The sequence below is a fragment of the Andrena cerasifolii genome, chromosome 6 (assembly GCF_050908995.1).
Source record: "Andrena cerasifolii isolate SP2316 chromosome 6, iyAndCera1_principal, whole genome shotgun sequence".
Lineage (NCBI taxonomy): Eukaryota > Metazoa > Arthropoda > Insecta > Hymenoptera > Andrenidae > Andrena > Andrena cerasifolii.
The window spans coordinates 17,703,444-17,724,350 of record NC_135123.1 but is presented as its reverse complement, the minus strand read 5'-3'; the positions used below and the strand labels follow the sequence as shown (position 1 = coordinate 17,724,350).

The following is a 20,907-nucleotide window of genomic DNA, read 5'->3' as shown; positions in this document are numbered from 1 at the left end:
ATAAAAAGTAGTTTATTTTGTGAAATATTGCAAACACTTTGTCAAAAATCAATTCTCCATTGTTATTACAGAAAAAGTACCAAGGTTCAAACGATAACAGATTACAAAACCGTTTGGACTGCGCGTGCGCGTCAGCACCTCGTCATTTATAACCAAATTATTACCAATTGTTCATTGATTAATATTCGAACGATGAAAATCGTGTATGGGAAATACTGAGCTTTCAGTTAGATCGAAGAATTAATCATTACCACGTTCGTGTCAGATTTTTGATTTAAGAAATCTTTAATACACCCCTATTCAGTATTAGGCTTTTACAATAACGTAATAAATATAAATACAATTTTACGTAATTATAATATTGCAGAAATTGCAGCCAATTCTCTCTTACTTCACAGTTTATTCTCTAACAGTACTTTCTCTTGTTCTATTGCTTTCGAGATTACTTTTTAAACGATTTTATCTAGCTTCACCCCTCTCACGTACAGAATATGAAAATCGAAATGAATTTGTTGTAAAATATCCTGATTTTATTCTAAGTGAAAAAAACCCATCGTAATTGTGGCACAAGAAAATAATTATTTTTTAGATTCTAATGCATTTTTGATGAAGTTAAATAAAATCGTTTAACTTAATTTTTTTTATATATTTCTTTTTCGTATGTCTGTTTTGCTGCCCGTTCTTTTCTATCAAAATATCAATCAACGAATCGTAACTACAAAGTAGATGAAATGCATTGTCTTTTCACAATATTCTAAGACACTTCTATGGTTGAATGGTGTGGAGTATTATACTCGGTACTTGATAAGTATAATTCATTTGCCAATAATACTTATAAGGCACTTCGGGTCTACATTACTTCAAAGCAGAAATATGAAACATACTTTACATGAACTAATCGACTCGGTAAATGTCTGCTATATGAAACTGCAGAATGTAAATATCTATTATTTATCCAAAGGCACTATATATAATATATTACTGTGTTGCAAGAATTACATTCACTTTTCTTACACAGTGTTATCAATTATCGATTTATAGCAAGGCTGCTCTTTATTCGCTCAGTCAAGTAATACGTGTAAGTCGTTTCTTTATCTCAAAGAATATTCCAACAGCGATAATTGTCGTCGAATTATTTTTTAAACGGATTTCAAATGTCGGCAATACCTTACGCACATTTGCTTTCTGTATACTTTATCGTAATTGCTTCACCATTCGTGCACACAAATATACATGCCTCGCGATATTCCTCCCCTCTGAAAACTTGAAGTTTAAACTCTCCCTATTCTACCAGAATATACTATACATATACGAGTAATTTATAATAAATTAACGGTTTCAAGCGAAGAACAACATAAACCATCGTAAATGAACAATTCCTTCTCTCTTCGTTGTCTTTGGTAAACATCACGCGAAGTAAACGATACCCCCGTATTTTTTTCCTTCGCGTAAACGAACAATGTAACGATCGAGCTAAAATATTTCATTGGGCACGGCTTTTTCGAGCGATCGTTCCTCTGACAAAGTTTTGTCCAGCCCGCCTCGCGTTTTGCACATATGCCGGCAATAACGAAAATTCCAACTTCTATATCGTCCATTGAATCTTCCCGCGGGTACTGCCAATAGATAGGTGAGGTTTCCCCGCGGAGAACGAGTACAAACATGACACCATTCGGATCACATTTAATTACACGTAATTCGAATGGCTTCCGAAATCGGTAGACCAATTGTGGTCCGAATCTGGTCGTGTTTGGACTCGTTCTAACCGGGAGGATCTCCCTAATCTATTAGCGATGCTCCCGCGAAAATTTAATGGTAAATATAAAAAATAAAAATTTCCACTAGCTGAGAATGGCTGCCGAGGTGGCGAGGAGCGAAGCTAATCTCCTAGCTGATGTAAATAGCTTCCAACGCGAACATTCTAGGGCACCCGGACCAATACCTTCGATATTTTCGAAAAAAAAAAATTCCTCGCGAAAACACGACGACGCCATTTTGAGTGTTAAATTCGGGGCACATCGGAAATGGGCAAACTTCGATGTAACCAGTTCAGGAAGTTGAATGATGGTAACACGATGCTTCAGTCGGCAAAAGAAAACCGTTTTTCAGCTCGTGTAAAGGGGCTTTAATCGATCGATTTTAAAGGGTGTCAAGAAGGGAGTCTAAGAGATCCAACTGATTCTCATCCCAGCTCGCGGTAGCAATTAACAGACCGGTAAGATCGTCCTCGCTTAAACTAACTTGCGTGGAGTCCGGCATTTCTGAGAGACAATCTGGAATCGGGGGGGACACGCTGCTAGGGGGCGTCTCGTACAGCGTCGACAGACAGCTGTTTGATGGCGCGGAATTATTCTGCGCGCTGTTTATCACCACCTTCGCCGCGGACGTTTGCTTCTTTGATCCACGAATTCGTTGCGATATCGTTGCGCGCCGCTTCGATTTCCTACCCTCTTCCATTCGTTCTAAATCTAACTTCCAGAAACCACCCTTCCCGGGCTCGTCCTTCGATCGTGGCAGCTTCACGAAACACTTGTTCAGCGACAGATTGTGTCGTATTGAGTTCTATTTGAAACGTAAATATCAGTTCATTAAATAGTTGTCGTTGCTTACTTCGTGCTCGATTAAAAAGAAGAATGGGGAAAGGACAGTGGTAAAAATTTGTCAATTTTGGCCCTGGCTTGCAACGAAAGTGGTGCTTTTTACAGGATATGTTTCTACAGGTCTTAAGGAATCCGAAATGCATAATTAGTTACCCTGGAGACGATAGGAAAGTTATAAATAATGAGCGAATATTAACAAAAATTCTTTTTTTGCGTAGACCTTCAGAAATGGTGTAACATTTATTTCAATGTTTTAAAGGGTGACTCACCTGCCATGCTGGATCGGCGTATTTGTAGAATAAAAAGTTTTCACGTATCCATGCGTATATATTCGAAAGTGACACTTTGTTATTGTTCGCGCGCATCGCCAGGCATATGATAGTAGCGTACGAAAACGGCGGCTTTGCGTCAGGATCGGTTCGATACTTCTCGGCATTTTCCGCCAGATCTGCATAAACAAAACGGAGATTTAAACATTGAATTTGGTGATGGTGCTCGAGTAACTGAAAGTGGGGTCTATTGTTCCTAGTAGCTTTTTTTAAGTGTTCATACATTAGGTCATCTCAAAAGCCTTTGTGTATTTTTCTTTAAATTTTATTGCGTAGGAGAGCATACAACGAAATAAGTTTAATCACTAATGTGACTTCCATCTTCTTCCAAGCTACTTGGCATCGTTAAAAGAATTAAGAAATGTACTGGCTGCAGTTTCACTTCTGTGTATATTAATAGTTTCCATTGATAAGTCAATGAGTTAATGAAATTCAAAAATGAAGGCAGCAAATGAAACAAATAAATGCAGTTTATTAATATCCTTTATACGGGGTGCCCCGCCAATCGTCTGTTCAAAAAAATAAACGACCTTCAGATCTCCGCTATAATTGGTGGGGCACCTTGTACATTACTGGAAATGTTCATTGCATCGCTCGAATGAACTCATCACCACTTATCCCTCTCTTATCATTACTACTAGAATAATATTAATGTAAAATCTATTAATTGCAAAAATGTGTATAAGTTGGATACGACTCATTTTATCGATCATATTGCATTGGAAATTCTGCGCACTACGTAAATTAGAGCATTATGCAATAAATATTTTTGCAATAAGCCATAAAGGATGTAAACGATAGTGGTACGCATTATTGCCCGCTCGTGTGAATTGCGAGAGGTTTTCACGGTGGAAAGATGCGATCAACTGTGCTGACTTTTGTAAATTGGTCACTTCGATAAGTCGCTTTCTTTTGGTTACCTAATTCGGCTTTAATTAGAGGTGAGAGCTTTTTCCTTGGCTGCCTCATCACTGGCGGTGGAGATGGAGAACAGGGTGGTGTTGGCAAATTAGAGGCACTCGTAATATCGAGCGATTGCAACCATGAAAGACTCGTCAACTCCGCTTCGACACCGTACTCGTCGCTGTGCATGGTCTCTCTGATAGTTGATGAAGCACGGCCTGCTGGCGTCTCAATATCCGCTACTTCTGTCTTCATTTTAACTGCTTTTCATCACATAAGTGCGAAACGCGTGGCAAGAACCTGCACAGAAGTATTGAAAGAAATGAAAATGACGCTTACTCCATTATGCCGTGGAACCGAGCTACTAACTACATTATTAGTCCTCCACTTCGATCTCTGGTCTACTTATGGACCTTTCGAAAATAAAGGCTTCTTGTAGAGAAATAACTTTATCATTTCTATCAGAGTATCAAGGCCCCGCGAATTTTAGGATCAATAATAAAAAATTGTAAGGGATCTTAGTTTATTGGTTTGACCGTTTATGACGTAACGCGAGTATTAATTTATTTCTATATGCATGATACATTAGTAACGCCTTAAAATTTTAGAATTCATGGACTTTATTTAGAATTGTATCACGATTTGTACAGCCACAAGATTTGAAAAATATAAAGAAATATAAAGAAATATAAAGAAATATAAAGAAATATAAAGAAATATAAAGAAATATAAAGAAATATAAAGAAATATAAAGAAATATAAATAAATATAAAGAAATATAAGGAAATATAAAAAAAATATGAGAAAATATACAGAAATATGAAGAAATATAAAGAAAACAAATATTGGAAAAGAGTGCCCTTGTATGTTATGAAATTTTCGTAATCCTCATATAAACGCCCACGACGCCATTCGTTTGTGCGATTAAAAGGCTCTCTTAAAAAAGCGTCGAGAAAAATAGAACAGTCTACAAATTGCCCACAGCAGAGTGCGATTAGAGGAGATTTCAATGGCAGAAGTGTGCGCAATATTTAAATATACGTTTGCCATGCACGGAGGGGTAGGGGAGGAGTTTTTTCTAGAATTGATCCCATTGATGTACGAAGGAAATTATTGCAACCACTTCCGTCATTCCACGTATTCAAACTCACCGACGTATCCTATTACGGTCAATTTAAAAAAATCCCTCGCAAGGTGAATTATCGGTAAATAATAATGAATCATGGAATAATAGAACGTGTGAAATTTTCCGATGACATAAAAACAACGTGATAATGGAAGCGAGCGAAATGATTCGAAACAAAAGAATTTTCTTCGGTTCCCGTGAAGGAATTATTATTTAAAAAGTGCAATAATACCTTGGAGGATTTTACAAACCCCGACGCGCTCGAGGAAACTTTGGATCGCTCAGTTTTGACAAAAATATAAAGGTTGGCACGAGAAAATGAAGAAGCTCGAGAACCTGAGTGCTATTAATATTTATTTTGTCTAATACATACATTTCCACCGACGTATAGGGTAAAATGTCTAAACCGCATGATCGTTCGAATGAAACTAGTAGTACGAGGTAGCGAAAGCCCTGATAATCCCCCACTTTGAATCTAGTTGCTTGCTGTAAACCATGGGCCGTGGTTGGTGCGCGTGACAGGTGTTGGCTCCCTTTTGCAGGTGGACCATATGTACATGCCGTTTCAACCTACGGCCCTCTTCCCTCGCTCAATTCCTTCGCCAGTAAACAGGAAAATGTTATTCCCGATATTCACCTTCGAGCCTTTGTCCTTTTGCCCCTTAATTTCGGAAAACTCGGTCACGAAATGGCAAACAATGAATAACTTTTATGGGGCAACAGAGAACTCGCATAGTTTCACTTGCCAGAACAAAGTGGGAGCAAGAGAATAATTCAAACGTGATTTCTTTACTTATTCTTTGAATTTTTATTTGGGTTGCAAATGTAAGCCAGGGTGGACATATTACATAAATTATAAGGATGAAAAGAAGCGAATATAAGTTGACTTTCAAATATCCTTTTTTACTCAAGTACTGGTCTGGAGAATTGGCTTTCGGTTTTGGGTTTCCACCCTCTTTCCTTGTTAGGATTTTTCTGCGGGTTTACTGGTCGTCAGATGTTCTTATATTTAACGCGTATGAAACAGTAGCACTTTTATCAAAGTGCTCTCTATTTTTGTAATTTTATTTCTCGTGGGCAGGATAATTGGAATCAACCCCTTAACGTTGGTCACAGGATTTCCTACAGATTTCGTGCTTTTCAGTCGTAATTGTTTTATACGCATCATTTGGCATTGTTTCGAATGCTTCGGATGTTAGTTCATATATATTTACTGTGATATATTGCAAGGAAACTTAAAGCAACGAAACTCAGCTAGCTGACGCCATAGTTGAACCGAGGGCCGCCGTTATTCAGGGGTGGAAGTAAATATGGCAGAAGCTCGAGCTGTGTGTAGTAGAAATCTATTAAGAACGATTACTACACGTGTATTTAATCGCAATAAAACACGCAAAACAATTGAAAAGTGTGGGCTACACTTCTCCTTAATTCTATACCGACTGAATATTTTAAAAGGAAAGATGTAAAATGAAATCTAATTTGTATCACTTTAAACACAGAAATTTGTGGACTATCTGTCCACTATCTTGTGAATTATTGCGAGACATTATTTATCCAGCTTATGACTTAAAGTATAGGCACTTTGGTAGCATCTGAAAATACAACACGCTGATTGTAAGAAGTAATCGTCTAATAATCGACTAACAATCACGAATTGAAAATGCAGCTTTTATGAAAATACTACAAATTGTCAGGAAAATGGAATTTCTTTGGGCAGTCTTTAAAAAGCAAGAGGCCAAACTTCTTTACACTCTAGCAGGTGGAATTACATTTGGAAAACCTAATACTAATATTAAAAATAGACAAGCTTCGTGCAATGGTGATAGACTTGTTAAATACGAACCTATGCAAAGCATTCGAAAAGAAAAGTGGTTGTGGTGTTGCAAGGTTGTGTTCTATAGCCAATGTAAAGAAAATAGTTGATGCAAACGTTTTGGAAGGTCTTTTGCAGTCGTTGTAGACGAGTAGTTTTATAATATTTAGAAAGCTTCTTCGCTTATTAGATAGAAAAAGAATATTCACTTAGAGTTTTATTCTCTATTAAAATGACAAAGACCTTTAGCTATAAAATGATGTAATTTCTTTGCACGTGATTTCAGTGGGAAACATTTGATTATAGCTCCACTGGCTCCAGATTTTAATGGACGATTATATCCCACGCAACAGCGGATTAAATTGCAAGCTAGAAAGTACGAAAAAAGCCATTGAGATATAAAATTGTCTTTTCGTCGAAAAATACTGAGAACGAAAAAATTGGCGTCGTGAAATAATTATTAATCGCCAACTAGTGCGAAAGAATCCCTGCGTCTCTTGAACAATATCGAACGTCGAATATAAAATTTAAAAACTAAGAAATTCTTAAATTGAAGAATTTATCAATTTGAAAAATAAGAAAAAATGAACGACAGAACCAAGGGATACTGAAAAACAATTTTTTCTGTAACGCCTATTGAATTTGTGGAGCAAATAAATTTATCGTTTCTTCAATACGCAAATTATTAACGGTACTACTGTACTGACTTGGTGAGCGCTATTTTCTTATTCCCAAAGGTTTCCATAAATTCAGTAACTTGATATGAACTCATAATTCTAACTTCTGGTATCGATATCGCTGCTTTTTCATTTAACAACCGTGAAAAAAACAGAAGAATAAAGGAGACGGTTGGTTCGATCAAATGTTTCCAACTTATTTAATAGTAAATAAATAAAACTTGACGTTCTCAATGTTACGTCTCGCCAGATTGCTGTTAACAATCGAAGCATCAATTTTTAAGAAACACCTGAACCATACGTGGTCATATATGAAATAGGGGTGGTCGCATAATCTAGTCATTCTGGTACAGGTACTTTCATTGATCGAATCAGGGAGGCAGTGACCGCCACTTACAACATCGCACTGTAAAGAGAGGGGAAAGAACTACAGCTATTCGACGAGATCGAAAATGGCGTGTTAAGTTTCAGAACTCTGATTATTATTGGTTGCCGTCTGTTAGGAGCGTTGGGGAAAAATCTCCCGGACAAAGTCGCACGAAACATGGACGGTAGCTTCACCCTATAACTTTCGCGTGGGCGTCATTAAAATATCCGAAACAACCCTCCATTCGTCGAATCGCGACAGGAGATCAAAATAACAGAAGATCAATATACTTGCCAATCGATCCTTAATTATTCAAATTCAAAATCGCGAGAAGAAACATGCTGTGTTAAAAAATTTGATGAATGCGGGGGGTGGAATTTGCCAAAAAATAGAATTGAAAATTTGTTAAATCCCTCAAAGAGACAATAAGAAAATTCTTATCAAATGGTTACACTCTGTATTCTTCAGACTTCGTTTACTTATGCGAGAGAATGCCTGCGAAGGAAGGCGAGCGAAGGACCACCATCTCAAGACGAAGAAAAATACAAATTCAGGTTTCAGCAAAGCTTCGTGCCTTCTGTATAGTCCAAGTGGAAGTATCTACGTGCACGATCAATAATCTCCTGGGAACATCCGTTCCCCTGCTGGCTTACCCAGCTGCCTACCCCTGCAGTAATAGTAATACCAGCAGCACCACCAGTACCACCAGCGCCAACAATAGTAGCACCTGCTACCCTCCCCATGCCGCGTCAGGTTGTGACTCATGACCACTTTCCGTTTTATCACCATCTACCATTACCAGTTGCTGTCACAGCGTTCTCCGAACCGCTGTCATTATGGTCCCATTTTGCCAGAAAAAATAATTTACTTTTTCTATTCACCATTATACTTGTTCACTTAAAATTTTCTCTGTTCGCCCCTCCCTCTCCCCCCTTCGCTAAACACAGGTTCCCCGCATAGACATGTATGTTTAATATTCGGAGTTGACGAAACCACTTCGTATAGCACTGTCAGCATCGATAGAAACTGTTGGATCTACATTGTTAAGCTAGTAACCAAAGTGGTTAATATTATAATGAATTAGCAAGTGTTTGCATATAGGAATGTGAAGTGTTAGAAGTTATTTTTTTTTCAGAAATATTATGTTAGAGGAAGATGATTGGGCAGAGTTACGTAGAAAGTTAGTCAACCTTCAATGATCTGAAATTGAGTAAATTTAGTTTGACGATTGTAATTGTTAAAGAAAGGTAGCTTTATTGTTATTGTTTAAAGTGCTTCTTAATGGAGTTTTTAGTAGTTAGTGTAATTAATATTATTTTAAGTGTTCTGTAGTTTTTGTATTTTGAGCTTAAAATGGAACTGTGACTTGGTAGTTTTAATAATTGTATGATGTAAGAGTTGTTCCATGGGTTGGTAATTTTTTGCAAAATAAAGATCACAAAATTATGGCATCCCTACTGGGTTTAAATAATCCTCTGTCATTTTGAGGGTTGGCAGGTCTCTGCATAGCTTGACACAATTTTCATCTAACGTTTTTAGGATAAAATGGAACCTTTGTGTGATATAAGGGGAGGTGGTGGTCCACCCCTACTTCTCTTCTGAATTTTTATAAATTTAAATTCTTATTTGAACCACTTTTCCATATTTTGCATAGCTGAGGAACAGGCCACCCCCTGGGGGTGAGAGGGTGGTGCGACAGTGGTGATCTTTGTATAACAAAAACGGTCCCACTTTATTCTTAGAAGTAATATAAATATAGAGCTCCTGTTACCGCTGTTTTTTTTTACTAGCTGTGTTTGTGCACTTTGCTCCTAGCAAAAATGAACGACATTTATAAATTCATGTATAGTCGACGGGGTTGGTATAATAAGGTATAGTGACTTGCAGAAATATAGTTAAGTCGTAGAAGCAGCAGGGGGCGAGTTCGGTAGGGGCCTTGAGTGCCAGGCTGACAAGTCAAGACCCCAGGGACGTCTTCGTTATATTGTTTGGACATTATTAGTAGAAGGGTGCGAAGTATGTAGAAGTGTAACCAAATAAGTGTAGTCGCGTAACAAGTGGCTAGGAACGCTTTCTGCGGCCTGTGCCCTCAACGATATCGCTTTCCACGCCACTTGAGTGTGTCTCAGGTTCGTCGCTATATCTCTACAAGGCCAAGATATTTTGCCATTATTTTATAGTCCTTCCAAAGAAGGGGAGGTTTCATTTCAAATGTGTAGTAAAAAATATTCACTGATAGAGGACTTTTATAATCAAATAGAAAACGTCATAATGAATACGTGAATTAGAATAAATTTATTAGGTAAATTTAAAGAATGGCGTTTTGAATACTTAGTATCAGTGAATTTGTATTTATGATAATGTCGTAGGAACTAGTCTCTCAATATTTCTTGTAAAACTATTGCTATTGGTTGACCACTGGAAGTGATTTAAAAATGTTTACCATTCACCGATGCTTGTGCCTCGAAAAGTTCGATGACCGATTCAATAAAATTTTCCCAAAATACTAACGCGCTCCTTCGTCCTTATACACTGTCGAATACTCCAATAATTCTACCAGAGATCTCGAGATCACTGTTAATAATAAACTCGGCATACTTTGTCCTCTAATTCTATTTTTTATTTCTGTCTCTCATTGCCAGTTACAATTGGGGCACGCCCCCACGATTTATTAAACATCGATATTTATTAGAAAAAATTGAACAGAAATTTTTGCAACTTGCATCTTCCCAATTTGAATTTTCAACGAGCCTTGCGAGTTATAATTACAATCATATTCAACGTCTGCTTAGCACATCTAATCTCAAAGCACTAAGAGAAATTAATAATATAAATAAACACATAAACGTAAAATTAATAATCTGTGGCTCGAAACAACTGTACAATGTGCTAAGAAGTATGAAGTTAGGACAACGTGCATCCGAGAGTAGCGGGTTGCCTATCGCCAGGCGCTCGGAAACGTAACATTCGAAAAAGCTAATGAAAGTGATAATTAATTACAATGCGACCGATTTTTGCCATTTCATTCGATCGTTACAAACGTTTTAGATGACAAAGAGCTTAGTACTTCCGAGGAAGCCGCAGATGTGGTCTACGTACATTTTCATTTAAAACGCGCAGAATTCTATGCAAATAGGGTAGATTAACTACCTGCAGAATAGCAATCAGTTCTAAGTAGCACTCGATATTGTATTCCCCATATTTTAATTTCATCGTTTATAAATTGAAAAGTGGATACCAATATCCGTGAATGAGTTCAAGCAGGGCCAGTGCCAAAGTTGACTCTATCAAATAGATAATTGGCGTTAGAAATTATCCAGAAACTTTGTACCATTCCTTCTCATCCGTTTCAACTTAAAACAGCGAAACCTTGACATCGGACCCTCTTGAACTCGCGCACAGATACACTCTACCTTCGTTAATGAATAATGCCACTAAAATAAATTTGAAATAAAATGATGATAGAAGCTGATGAAGCGTGGGTATAAGAGGCTTGTATCGAGTGGTTCGAAAGATATTAGCGTTTCCTTGAAATGCCTAGATCGCCACGAACTGGGTCGGTTTTAGCACGTACCCTTAGGAAATGTTTATAAGTCAGCACGAGGGATGATGTGGACGCACATCAATGGACAAGTCAAAAGACAAGATACCGCCCCAGGAACTTACGAATATAGGCGCAAATGCGAGTATAGATTTCAGGGGAATGATGGTGCTCTCATAAAATATTCAAGGGAATTGATTCCGTCAACCATAGCGGTAGCAGCAACCACGGCCGCTGTAATATTTAAATCAATAATGACGGTCAAAAATCCGCTGAAAAATACGGTGCACCCCTTTCAGCCCTTAGATCGGCAAAAGAATATGTTTCGAGGCAGTGGGCGATATTAGTCAAGTGACAGCAGAGTTTCGCGTAGTTTTTAAAAGATCGCAAATGAAACGGAGATATTAAATTGGATAGTAAATTTCATGCAAAAGATCGTTTGCAACTTATCGCGCAATGCGACTCACATACGCGACAAGTAGTTTTTATTCCCGCAGCGAACTTTCGACGCGAAATACGGGCGTCGAATAGGTGGAGGCAACCACGAAGAGTGCAATTTTATTTCCATTCAGTGAAATGTATCTCCGCCCCGTAGTGTTATGTAAATGAGGCAGATCGTGAAACGATTGTGCTCGGTTTAATAAATCTACTTACCGAAACAGTTATCTCAGCATCAAATCGCCGCAAAGATGTTGCTGTTCCATTCAATCCGAAAAAACTAAAAAAAAAAATCCCAAGAGTGTTTATTAATTCCTGAGCGGCTCTGGTTGCGATTGGAAGGGTGCAATTGTTTAGTTTATGCGTTATGCACTTCGGCACCGTTGCAAATAAAAGCTACCGCACAGAAAAGGAAGTTTCAGTTTCGAGGCCACTGTTTTGTGTAATCATTGTTTATTAATTATTCTGAGTATCGTGCGTGGAGGTGATCGTCATTGTGTCGTATGAAATTGAGAAAGTTCACCGAGCGATTCGAAGTAGAATCAATGCTACCTTTCAAATTCCGATTACAGCCGTGAACCACCACTGGCACCATTCTACCGCCATCTCCATCGTCGAGTGAACGTTACCACTAGGCATCGCAGTAGTATACACAAATGTCTTGCACTTTCATGTAGACCCACACTCGTAAAGACTATCGATTGTGATTAAAATTTACTTTTATGCGCGTTAAGGATATTCGAATAGTTTTCTGCGAGAAAAATGTTTAGTCTGAAAAAGATTAACAAGCGTCCTTTTACCTTCGTAAGATTGCAATAACAGTTCTCGAAAACATAACATTCGTTGTGTCTTGCATATTTCTTGTCAGCCTCGATCAGAAAATTTGCGACGCGCGAGACATTTTTTTACTAACAGTAGAAGAGTCGAACCAAAATTTTGTTCATTAATATTTTCGCTTGAGAACAATCTACAAAGCTAGCTAGATGAATGAATTATTTTATTCCCGAGCGAAATTCTATTCTGTATCTGTTTCTGAAGTCAAGAATAAAATTCGTGAGGTTCACGCATCAGGTTCTGTGCTCTACGTATACGCACGTGTGTACAAACGCTCGCGACGTGCACTAACGCGTGTGTGTTATAAATATATCAGGTACATCGTTATATTTGTTTATTTATTTTTATTGTATTTATTTATATATGTATATACATATACAACTTAACGGAGGAACCATGTTATGATAGAAACGAAAAGAATTTGTAGCCAGATATGATAATTTTATTATCCTTCTGATGCGAAGAATCTCTTTCAGTATTTCCTTAATGTCAACACGAAAATAAAGCAAAGAATCCACGACTTTGTACCGCAGAACATTATCGGGAATAGTTCCCATTCGCGAAACAAAGTGGAGCGAGTTTTATGCAAACCAACAATTTCGATATACTTTGGCAGAAAAAGAACGAGGAAGATTGAAGAATATAATATCCATCGACATGGACATCACTAATACAAATTAATATTTTTTTATTAATTTTCTGATAATAACGAAGCTTGCCTCGCGATAAGACAACAAACTACTGATTTATATTTTCCTTTTCATATACTACAACAAGAGACCAATTAATCATATCCGTCTTCCTTCTCCCCTCATTTTTGGTGGAAATGAATGGAAACGATACAGAATACATATATCAGTACCTCGTAAGAAATGGAAAAAAAATATGACACCCAATAAGATAAATTTCATTGATCGTTACTATATATACATATATAGTAATTAAAGATTTAATCTATTGTAAAGATTGTAAAATTTAGATTATAACAGATGTTACGAATCATAATACGAAGTCTCGAGAATGAGAGTGGTGTAAGTAAAAAAAGTTCGGGAGATTGTGTTATCTTCGTATTCCCGCTTTAAGTATTAAATACCACGCGTTTACTATCACAGTATCTCATTCTCAGAATTTCATATATAGCGTGCAATGGATTCACAGTTTTACGAACGTGTTGTCATACAATTTCAATGAGAAAGCTGATTTAAAATTTGCACTCTAAACGCTACTCAGTAAATGTCAATTTGACATTAGAACATTTCTAATCGCTATGAATATAAGAACTCTGCGACACGATAGTATATGATCCTACATAAAATGATTTATTATCAACAATGATCGGTTCTTATTAATTTTACTACCTACGTTAGATCGGGAGTGTAAATGACCAGCTCATTTACGATATTGAGATTTAAAATTTGAAAAAAAAAACGATAGAAATTAAAGTATAAATGTGTATCTTCTTGCTTTCGATTTAATGCCGATTGGTAGTAAAAGTCAAGCCCCTGAGAACCATGTTATCGAGAATGCCGCTTATATACGCCGCCACGTCGGCTGTATCTTCTTCTGCTTTCCTGATAAAGGGATGCTCTAACAATTTGTTATATTTAGGTCGTTGTGTCTCTTCTTTAATTAAGCTTCAAGAACAATAAAAGTTAAGAGCACGTTATTTATCGAGAGCCACCGCAATAATACAAATTACTTAACATAAAATTAATTTACCATGTATTCACAAAGTTCACGAAATCCATGGTGAAATGGTTTCCATTTTCGTTGGGGGATAACCGCGGCGGGTCGCCTTGTACCACCTGGTAAAGTTGCTCGAAAACTGAATTCCACTTTGGATATGGGAAATAACCAGTAGCGATCTCCATCAACGTAATACCCAGCGACCACACGTCGCTCCTAACATCGTACCCCCGTGCACGTTGAGGATCTATCCTTTCTGGCTGGAAGATTACACCAAGATTACAATCCGCAGAATCTTTTAAACGTCCGCATTTAATTTATTACTTTACATACAGCCATATACGGTCTACATCCAGCATCTCGTGTACGTGCAATAGAATCTACTAATTGTCCTGATATACCAAAATCGCAAAGTTTTATATTACCATGTCGATCTAATAGAATATTACTAGGTTTCACATCTCTATGAATTATTTTTAGCTTTTCTTTGAGGTAATTCAATGCTTTTACTGTAGCCACAGTAATTTTTCCTAAAATACGTTCTGGTATTCTTTCCTTCAATACTTCATGAATAAACTTATAAAATATATCCAATGAAGTGTCCATAAGCTCCATGCAAATCCAACAATCACCCTAAGTAAAGCACAATATAAGATTAAAAGAATAATTGTATTCGACTTTTCTGTGCACTTACTTCTTTAAATAAAGCCCCATAAAACTGCACGATGCATGGGCACTCATTGGACTTCATTACAACTTCTAAATCCATTAATAGCTGCGTTTGCTCCCCTTCGTCTACTGTGGAACGTATTCTCTACGAGTAATGAGAAGATTATAGATATTACAACTATTTAATAATGGAATTGCGTTACATACCTTCACAGCCATAACAGTATCACTTATCCTATGAATCATCTTATTTACAGTGCCAAAGCCTCCTCGCCCTATTTCTCCTAGATCTTGAAGATCCTCGCTTGTGAAATCGTATATCACATTTGGCGATAGCTGTAATTTGCCAGTACTTTGCATCGACTGGCACATTCGTAGCTTATCCCTATGATTCACATATCGTAATTCATTTCATTCATATGCGCGTAAGATGTATAAAGAAATAAACGCATACATACATATGCGTGTAAATAAATATAAGACAACATGCTTCGAGATGTCAACGATATTATTAGACAATTATTGATATTTATCTTTCATCACCTTGCTTTATCAGGGAGATCCGGTGGAATTGTAGTACGTGTTCTTAGTGGTAGTTTGGGCAATGGTAAAGGCAAACTTGGGCGAGGTCTATCATTAAATATAATATTAATTACGGAGACAAGTATTATTTAAGAATTATAATTCAAATACTGCCGTTGCTTCCCTTAAATAAATATCTTACATTTGTTGAAGAGAAGAGTTTGTTGAATTGGTAAACAACGCATTGCTTCCTTGTATTTGGAAACTTAGTTTCAACTGTCTTCGCTTCTCTATTGTAAAATAAGCATACACGTTATTGTTTCGTAAAGTTCAGTACACATGTCAGGTAGGAAATAACAATGTTACGATGTTTACATACATATAGATTACATGTATGTAGAGGGTAATACGTACAATTTAATCACTCAAAAAATTATCTTAAATCACTTTTTCGAAACTTTATAGGTACATTTAATTTTGAAGCATTGATAACGTAAAGAGAGATTTCTCTAATCAGTTCTTTTATGATAGATTATATAGTCACTTTCATTTCTTTAAATGAAACCACATGCTTTAATTACCATACTCTTATAGCTAATAACAAGATAAGCATTTCAATATTCATATGAATTCACCCAAATTTATTTTTCGAAAAAGGAATTACTCAGAGATTACACAAACTCTATACACACATTATACCGTTGGCAAAGCAGATATAGCGAAGTCGTAACAAAAATCAAGAGCCTAGTTTCTGAATATCAATATTTTGAGATACAGAACGCACCAAGCTTGGTCATTTTGATGTATGAAAACCTGTAGTTTGTGCCAAAACGTAAATAGTGGCTTGTATCACTTCGCAGACTACCTCGGGGGCTCTCGAATACTTTGCTATATCTGTTCCGCTAACCATACTTGTATACTAAATATGTGTATATACTGTGATCCTCAAAATTATGTAACAATACCAAAACATGCAAATTCCACATATCAAAAGAGATTAAAAAGTCCTTTACCATTTTTTCATTTGGGGCTCTGTTTTTAAGATATAGGCAAGGGGTTAAACGTTAAGTCTATAGAGTACAGTGTGGTTTTAGAGTAAAAAGCGTGCTATACACCGTAGGGGAGCTCTCATCAAGTACAATCGAACGATACCACCTTTATTCGGAAAATCAAACGGGGAACACTAGGGTGGCCCTTATTTATACGTGCCGAAATTTTTTTTCGTATTTATTTGCTCTCACCACCTAACATTGTTCCATTTCATAAAAAAATATTCCCTGAAAAATATTATTGCAATCGGACAACAGGAAAGGGTGCCGACCAGGCCTTAACGTTTAGAATTTATTAATACTTTGGATTTAAAGAATTTTTCAAAAATGGTAAGTCCTATCGAAATATTGTTCAAGTAATACTAAAAAAGCATTCAATTTTCTACAATTGCTGTATATATAATTTTTCCGTGCTACCAACCATTTTTTAGATAATAGCGTTTGAATATAGAGAGGTCGGCACTTTGCGCGTACCACCTGTACGGCGTGACGTATTGTCTATACGCCCGTAGTGCGGACTTTTGTGTATTCAGACGCAATTATCTAAAAACTAGTTGGAAGCACGAAAAAATTATATATAGAATAATTGTAGGAAATTGAATGCTCTTTTAGTATTATTTGAACAAAATTTCGATACGGCTTACCATTTTTGAGAAATCTTTACATCCAAACCATTGATGAATCTTAAACTTTAAGGCCTGGTTGACACCCTTTTCTGTTGTCTGATTGCAATAATCTTTTCCAGAGTCTATTTTTTTATGAAACGGAACCATATTAGGGGATGAGAGCAAAATAAATTGCATGTTGAAAATAAGGGCCGCCCTAGAGGAACACCTTCGAAACAGACTGTAAGGTTCGTAATTTCGAGCTTGTGAACATATATATGCACTTACATGCAAGAAACATATGTGGACACACGTTCACATACATTGTACCGTTAACACTAAGTATTCAAATGTACTTCTCAAGTTTTAATGCGTATTTTCACTGGTCCTAACAATGTGTTACACATCAAAACCACGCGATCCTTTCTTACTTTTACAATTCTAATAATAAATATTCATTACACATTTCATGTAGTTTTACATCTAAGGGTTCTTCTGAATATATCAATGAATTATAATATTTACGCAATATGATTCTTTTTATTTATGTAGAACTCAGATTGATAACTTCTTTAATTTTTTAAATAAAAACGGATTTTATTTAATTAATGTATAATTCAAGTTTCAATATTAGCTTTGATGTAGCAATAATGAAGTGTCTCCTACAGAAGGTGAGCATCTTTCATTTGATTACGTAAGAAATGTGTTTAGAATCGTAAAAGTGAAAGAAATGCTTTGCGCACGTGGAACGTTTGTGGGGGCTAGTGAAAATATATATTAAAAAACCAAAAACGCCTCAGAACACTTACAAGGAGAGGTCACAGCAATGAAATCGCCGATTTCAATCAAACTTTTCGGATAAATCTAGAGCAAAAATGAGCAGACACGTATCCGAGCATTTGCGTCAATGTGCACTACTTACAAAGATACTTAACATTAATGTTTTAACTGGAAGGTAAACTGAAGTTGCGCCTTGATTACCTGAAATAAGAGACATTACATTGTATTCCGAATTGTTAGAGAAAGTAAGGTACTAACTTATGAATCAGAAGTTTGCGCTTTAAATCTCTAACAGACGTATTCATATTCGCAATTCCTTTTACTTTGAATACCATCCCTTCAAACATTGCACTACTTATCACTATCGTAGTTATTTCTAAAGAATACTACTCTCTACTTATGAAAGCGTCGCTATACTAATTTGATAGTGGAGTGCAGAATTAAATAGTAAAGTCTATTTCGAGAATTAAAAGAACTTTATAAAAGTATAAAAGGTACAAATATTTCTTATAGGAAAGCACTTTATGCGTACTACTGCTTTACTGAAACATGTCACTCTTTTCTTACCATCTGAAAAGTGAAGTTAAATCGCATTAGCAAAAATACATTTCTCGCAAATCGATTTTATAGCAGAGCAGAAATACTTTAACACATCGATGAGAAGTAAAAGAAATTACTGATGGCGAAGTTGAGTTTTAAATCTTATTATCAAGCTGCAACGGGGTGTTTGAAGAAAGATTTTGAAAGGCTCGACTCTATCAATGAATCTCTTTAAATTGGCCAAAGAGGTGTCATGGATTAATGAAATTTGTTGTTGCTATTAGAACTGTAGAGTATTAAAACATTAAGAAGATGGTGCTTAAGGTACGCAAGCATATAAAAAAAAGTAAAGAAATGGTATTCAAAGTAAAGACCTACTTTTCCTCTTTTCACTTTTCTCTTAATAATCTGATTAGTGTATCCTGTATAGTTTAGCAGTAACAATGACAAGGAAAATGGGCATGCAAGGCGAAATTCAGATCCTACCCCGTTAAAAACATTACACATATGTAAGTGTCTGGAACCTTGTACCTAAAATCATTGCACAAGTGTTATTCCTTGGAACTTCTTACTGGTTACTATTTAAAACATATAATATCGCTCTGTGGTTGAACGTGATTTTAAATTTTTTATGTGACTACACAGAGGAAGAGATTTTCTATCGCGACTAAATGTCTAGCTGTGAAATGTGATAACGCAACAAATATAATTAACCCTTCGGCGTGGTATGCCGAGCAGAACTAGTAATAGGAGAACTGTCCACAACGGCGGTATGACGAGTCCCGCTCGTCGAGAGACATAAAGCAGAGGTCTGGGTTTTGGAGCAAGGTCTATTGGACACCCGAATTCGAGGCGTGCTGTACACTTCTCATATACTTTTTGTAGGTCTTGGGGAGGAGATATTGAAGTGAAAAGGACCTCTTGAAGAGAATGGCTGTTTAGGCGGGATGCAAATCCGATTGGTTAGCAGTATCTAAGTTTGCTATGCAGTAACGCCTTAACAGCAGGAGTCAAGGTTTCGACCAATGCGATTCATCCCACAGCTAGGTAGTGTTCTGGGCAGAAAGCCTCCACGCTGAAGGGTTAATATAGTAGACGGAAATGAAGTGTGTAGTTCTGATACACGAGACATTGTTATTTCAGGTAAAAATATGCGATAAAGCCCTGGAGAATGCATTAAACCACTTAATGTTCATGGTACAATATACGTGAACATGCGTCTGATATCTGTTTGCGATTTGTAAGTGTATGTACATGCTTGGCTACCTGGGATTTAAACAGAAGTGCTCCGGAAGCTAGACTCCCTAATTTTGTAATATCTTATGCTTCGAAAACAATGCTTCGCATTGCAAAATATTGAACGACTTCCCTATCTCTTTTGGCGCAAAGAATTTGCATGTTTCGAATCGCCCCATTTTTTCAGGACTTCCTGTATGTACATACATATGCATGTATGTAATGTGCGTATGCATGTATACACGAATAAATACATGTATGTACATATGTATGTTATACCTGACATATCATTCTGAACATCATTAATAGATCCAAAATCCAACCGTAGAGATTTAAATGGTCTGCTGGAACCTAAATATCAATAAGAAAATTACCAAAACGAAACTGGCATTCTTACGAAGGTAATGTGATACGATTCGTGCTGATAAACCAGCCGCATATGCAACGAAATTGTATGATTTCCCATGAATAGAGAAAATAGTCTTGTAGGTTATGTAGCTAGAGTCATTATTACATTCACCGTTATGCTTTACAGTGTCGTAACTTACTCTGATTGGTTGGGATAGAGAAATTTCCTCGATTTTCTGTCATGTTTGAAACGCTTAATCCTCGGCTACGAAAGGGAGAGATTTTTACCAAAGGCACTCCTCTCTTAGGAGACCTTTCCGAAAGATTTTAACAATATAGCATATGTGCTATGCTGCGAGCGCACCATTTGTGCGATTTCACTGTTTTATGAGTAGCGCGTAGAGAAATTTTATTCATGTACTCTGTTTTTCTAAGACACTGCGATTAGTCGTAACTGAAGTTTCTTGCTCCTGCGAGAATAAAACTACACCTCACCATTAACTTGTCGCGGTCACTTGTATATTTGACGGCTGGGACTGCATAGCACACATACGTGCCATTATGCGTTATATATATGCATAAATGTTACGGGAAGTGGATAGCGAGTATACGCCAAGCTGTCCTTAGAATTTAATAAATTAATAGAAACTTATGTGCTGGCTTATTTCTAATCTGTCGATTCCTTTTTATTTTATGTGTTTATACACAATTTGCAAAGTACGAGGACTCTATGAAGAAATCCACGAACTATCGTAGTTCTGCAATTTATCATCGTGGGCGCTAATGGCAGAAATGGCAGCAATGTCAACTATATATTCTTGTGTGATCACGGCCTAAGATCATA

At 36.7% G+C, this 20,907-nt stretch overlaps 2 protein-coding genes across 3 annotated transcripts; both read right to left on the bottom strand.

Annotated features, from left to right (window-relative positions):
- Nucleotides 1-3: 3 nt before the first annotated feature.
- Nucleotides 4-12,573, bottom strand: LOC143370404 (forkhead box protein J1-B). Its single transcript, XM_076815482.1, has 5 exons — nt 12,347-12,573; nt 12,011-12,074; nt 3,850-4,132; nt 2,870-3,048; nt 4-2,562 (listed from the first exon to the last, which is right to left on the bottom strand). The coding sequence occupies exons 3-5, from the start codon at nt 4,085-4,087 to the stop codon at nt 2,140-2,142; spliced, it is 840 nt and encodes a 279-aa protein (XP_076671597.1). The 5' UTR covers nt 4,088-4,132; nt 12,011-12,074; nt 12,347-12,573; the 3' UTR covers nt 4-2,139.
- A 374-nt stretch (nt 12,574-12,947) lies between these two features.
- Nucleotides 12,948-20,818, bottom strand: LOC143369585 (dual specificity mitogen-activated protein kinase kinase 4). 2 transcript variants are annotated; one of them, XM_076813706.1, is made up of 9 exons: nt 20,264-20,818; nt 19,995-20,066; nt 15,708-15,795; nt 15,527-15,613; nt 15,191-15,368; nt 15,009-15,128; nt 14,648-14,947; nt 14,348-14,574; nt 12,948-14,262 (listed from the first exon to the last, which is right to left on the bottom strand). In XM_076813706.1, the coding sequence occupies exons 1-9, from the start codon at nt 20,304-20,306 to the stop codon at nt 14,100-14,102; spliced, it is 1,278 nt and encodes a 425-aa protein (XP_076669821.1). In that variant the 5' UTR covers nt 20,307-20,818; the 3' UTR covers nt 12,948-14,099. The 2 variants fall into 2 exon arrangements, with proteins under 2 accessions (XP_076669821.1, XP_076669822.1); XM_076813707.1 differs by lacking the exon at nt 19,995-20,066.
- Between the last annotated feature and the right edge of the window lie 89 nt (nt 20,819-20,907).

Coding starts and splice junctions, on each gene's coding strand:
- LOC143370404 (XM_076815482.1), bottom strand. CDS start 4,087: ATGAAGACAGAAGTAGCGGATATTGAGACGCCAGCAGGCCGTGCTTCA. Junction 3,049..3,849: donor TCTAATTAAAGCCGAATTAG/GTAACCAAAAGA, acceptor TTGTTTATGCAG/ATCTGGCGGAAAATGCCGAG. Junction 2,563..2,869: donor ACGCCGATCCAGCATGGCAG/GTGAGTCACCCT, acceptor CGTTTCAAATAG/AACTCAATACGACACAATCT.
- LOC143369585 (XM_076813706.1), bottom strand. CDS start 20,306: ATGACAGAAAATCGAGGAAATTTCTCTATCCCAACCAATCAGA. Junction 14,948..15,008: donor ATGGGGCTTTATTTAAAGAA/GTAAGTGCACAG, acceptor TGCTTTACTTAG/GGTGATTGTTGGATTTGCAT. Junction 14,263..14,347: donor GTGAACTTTGTGAATACATG/GTAAATTAATTT, acceptor TTGTTCTTGAAG/CTTAATTAAAGAAGAGACAC.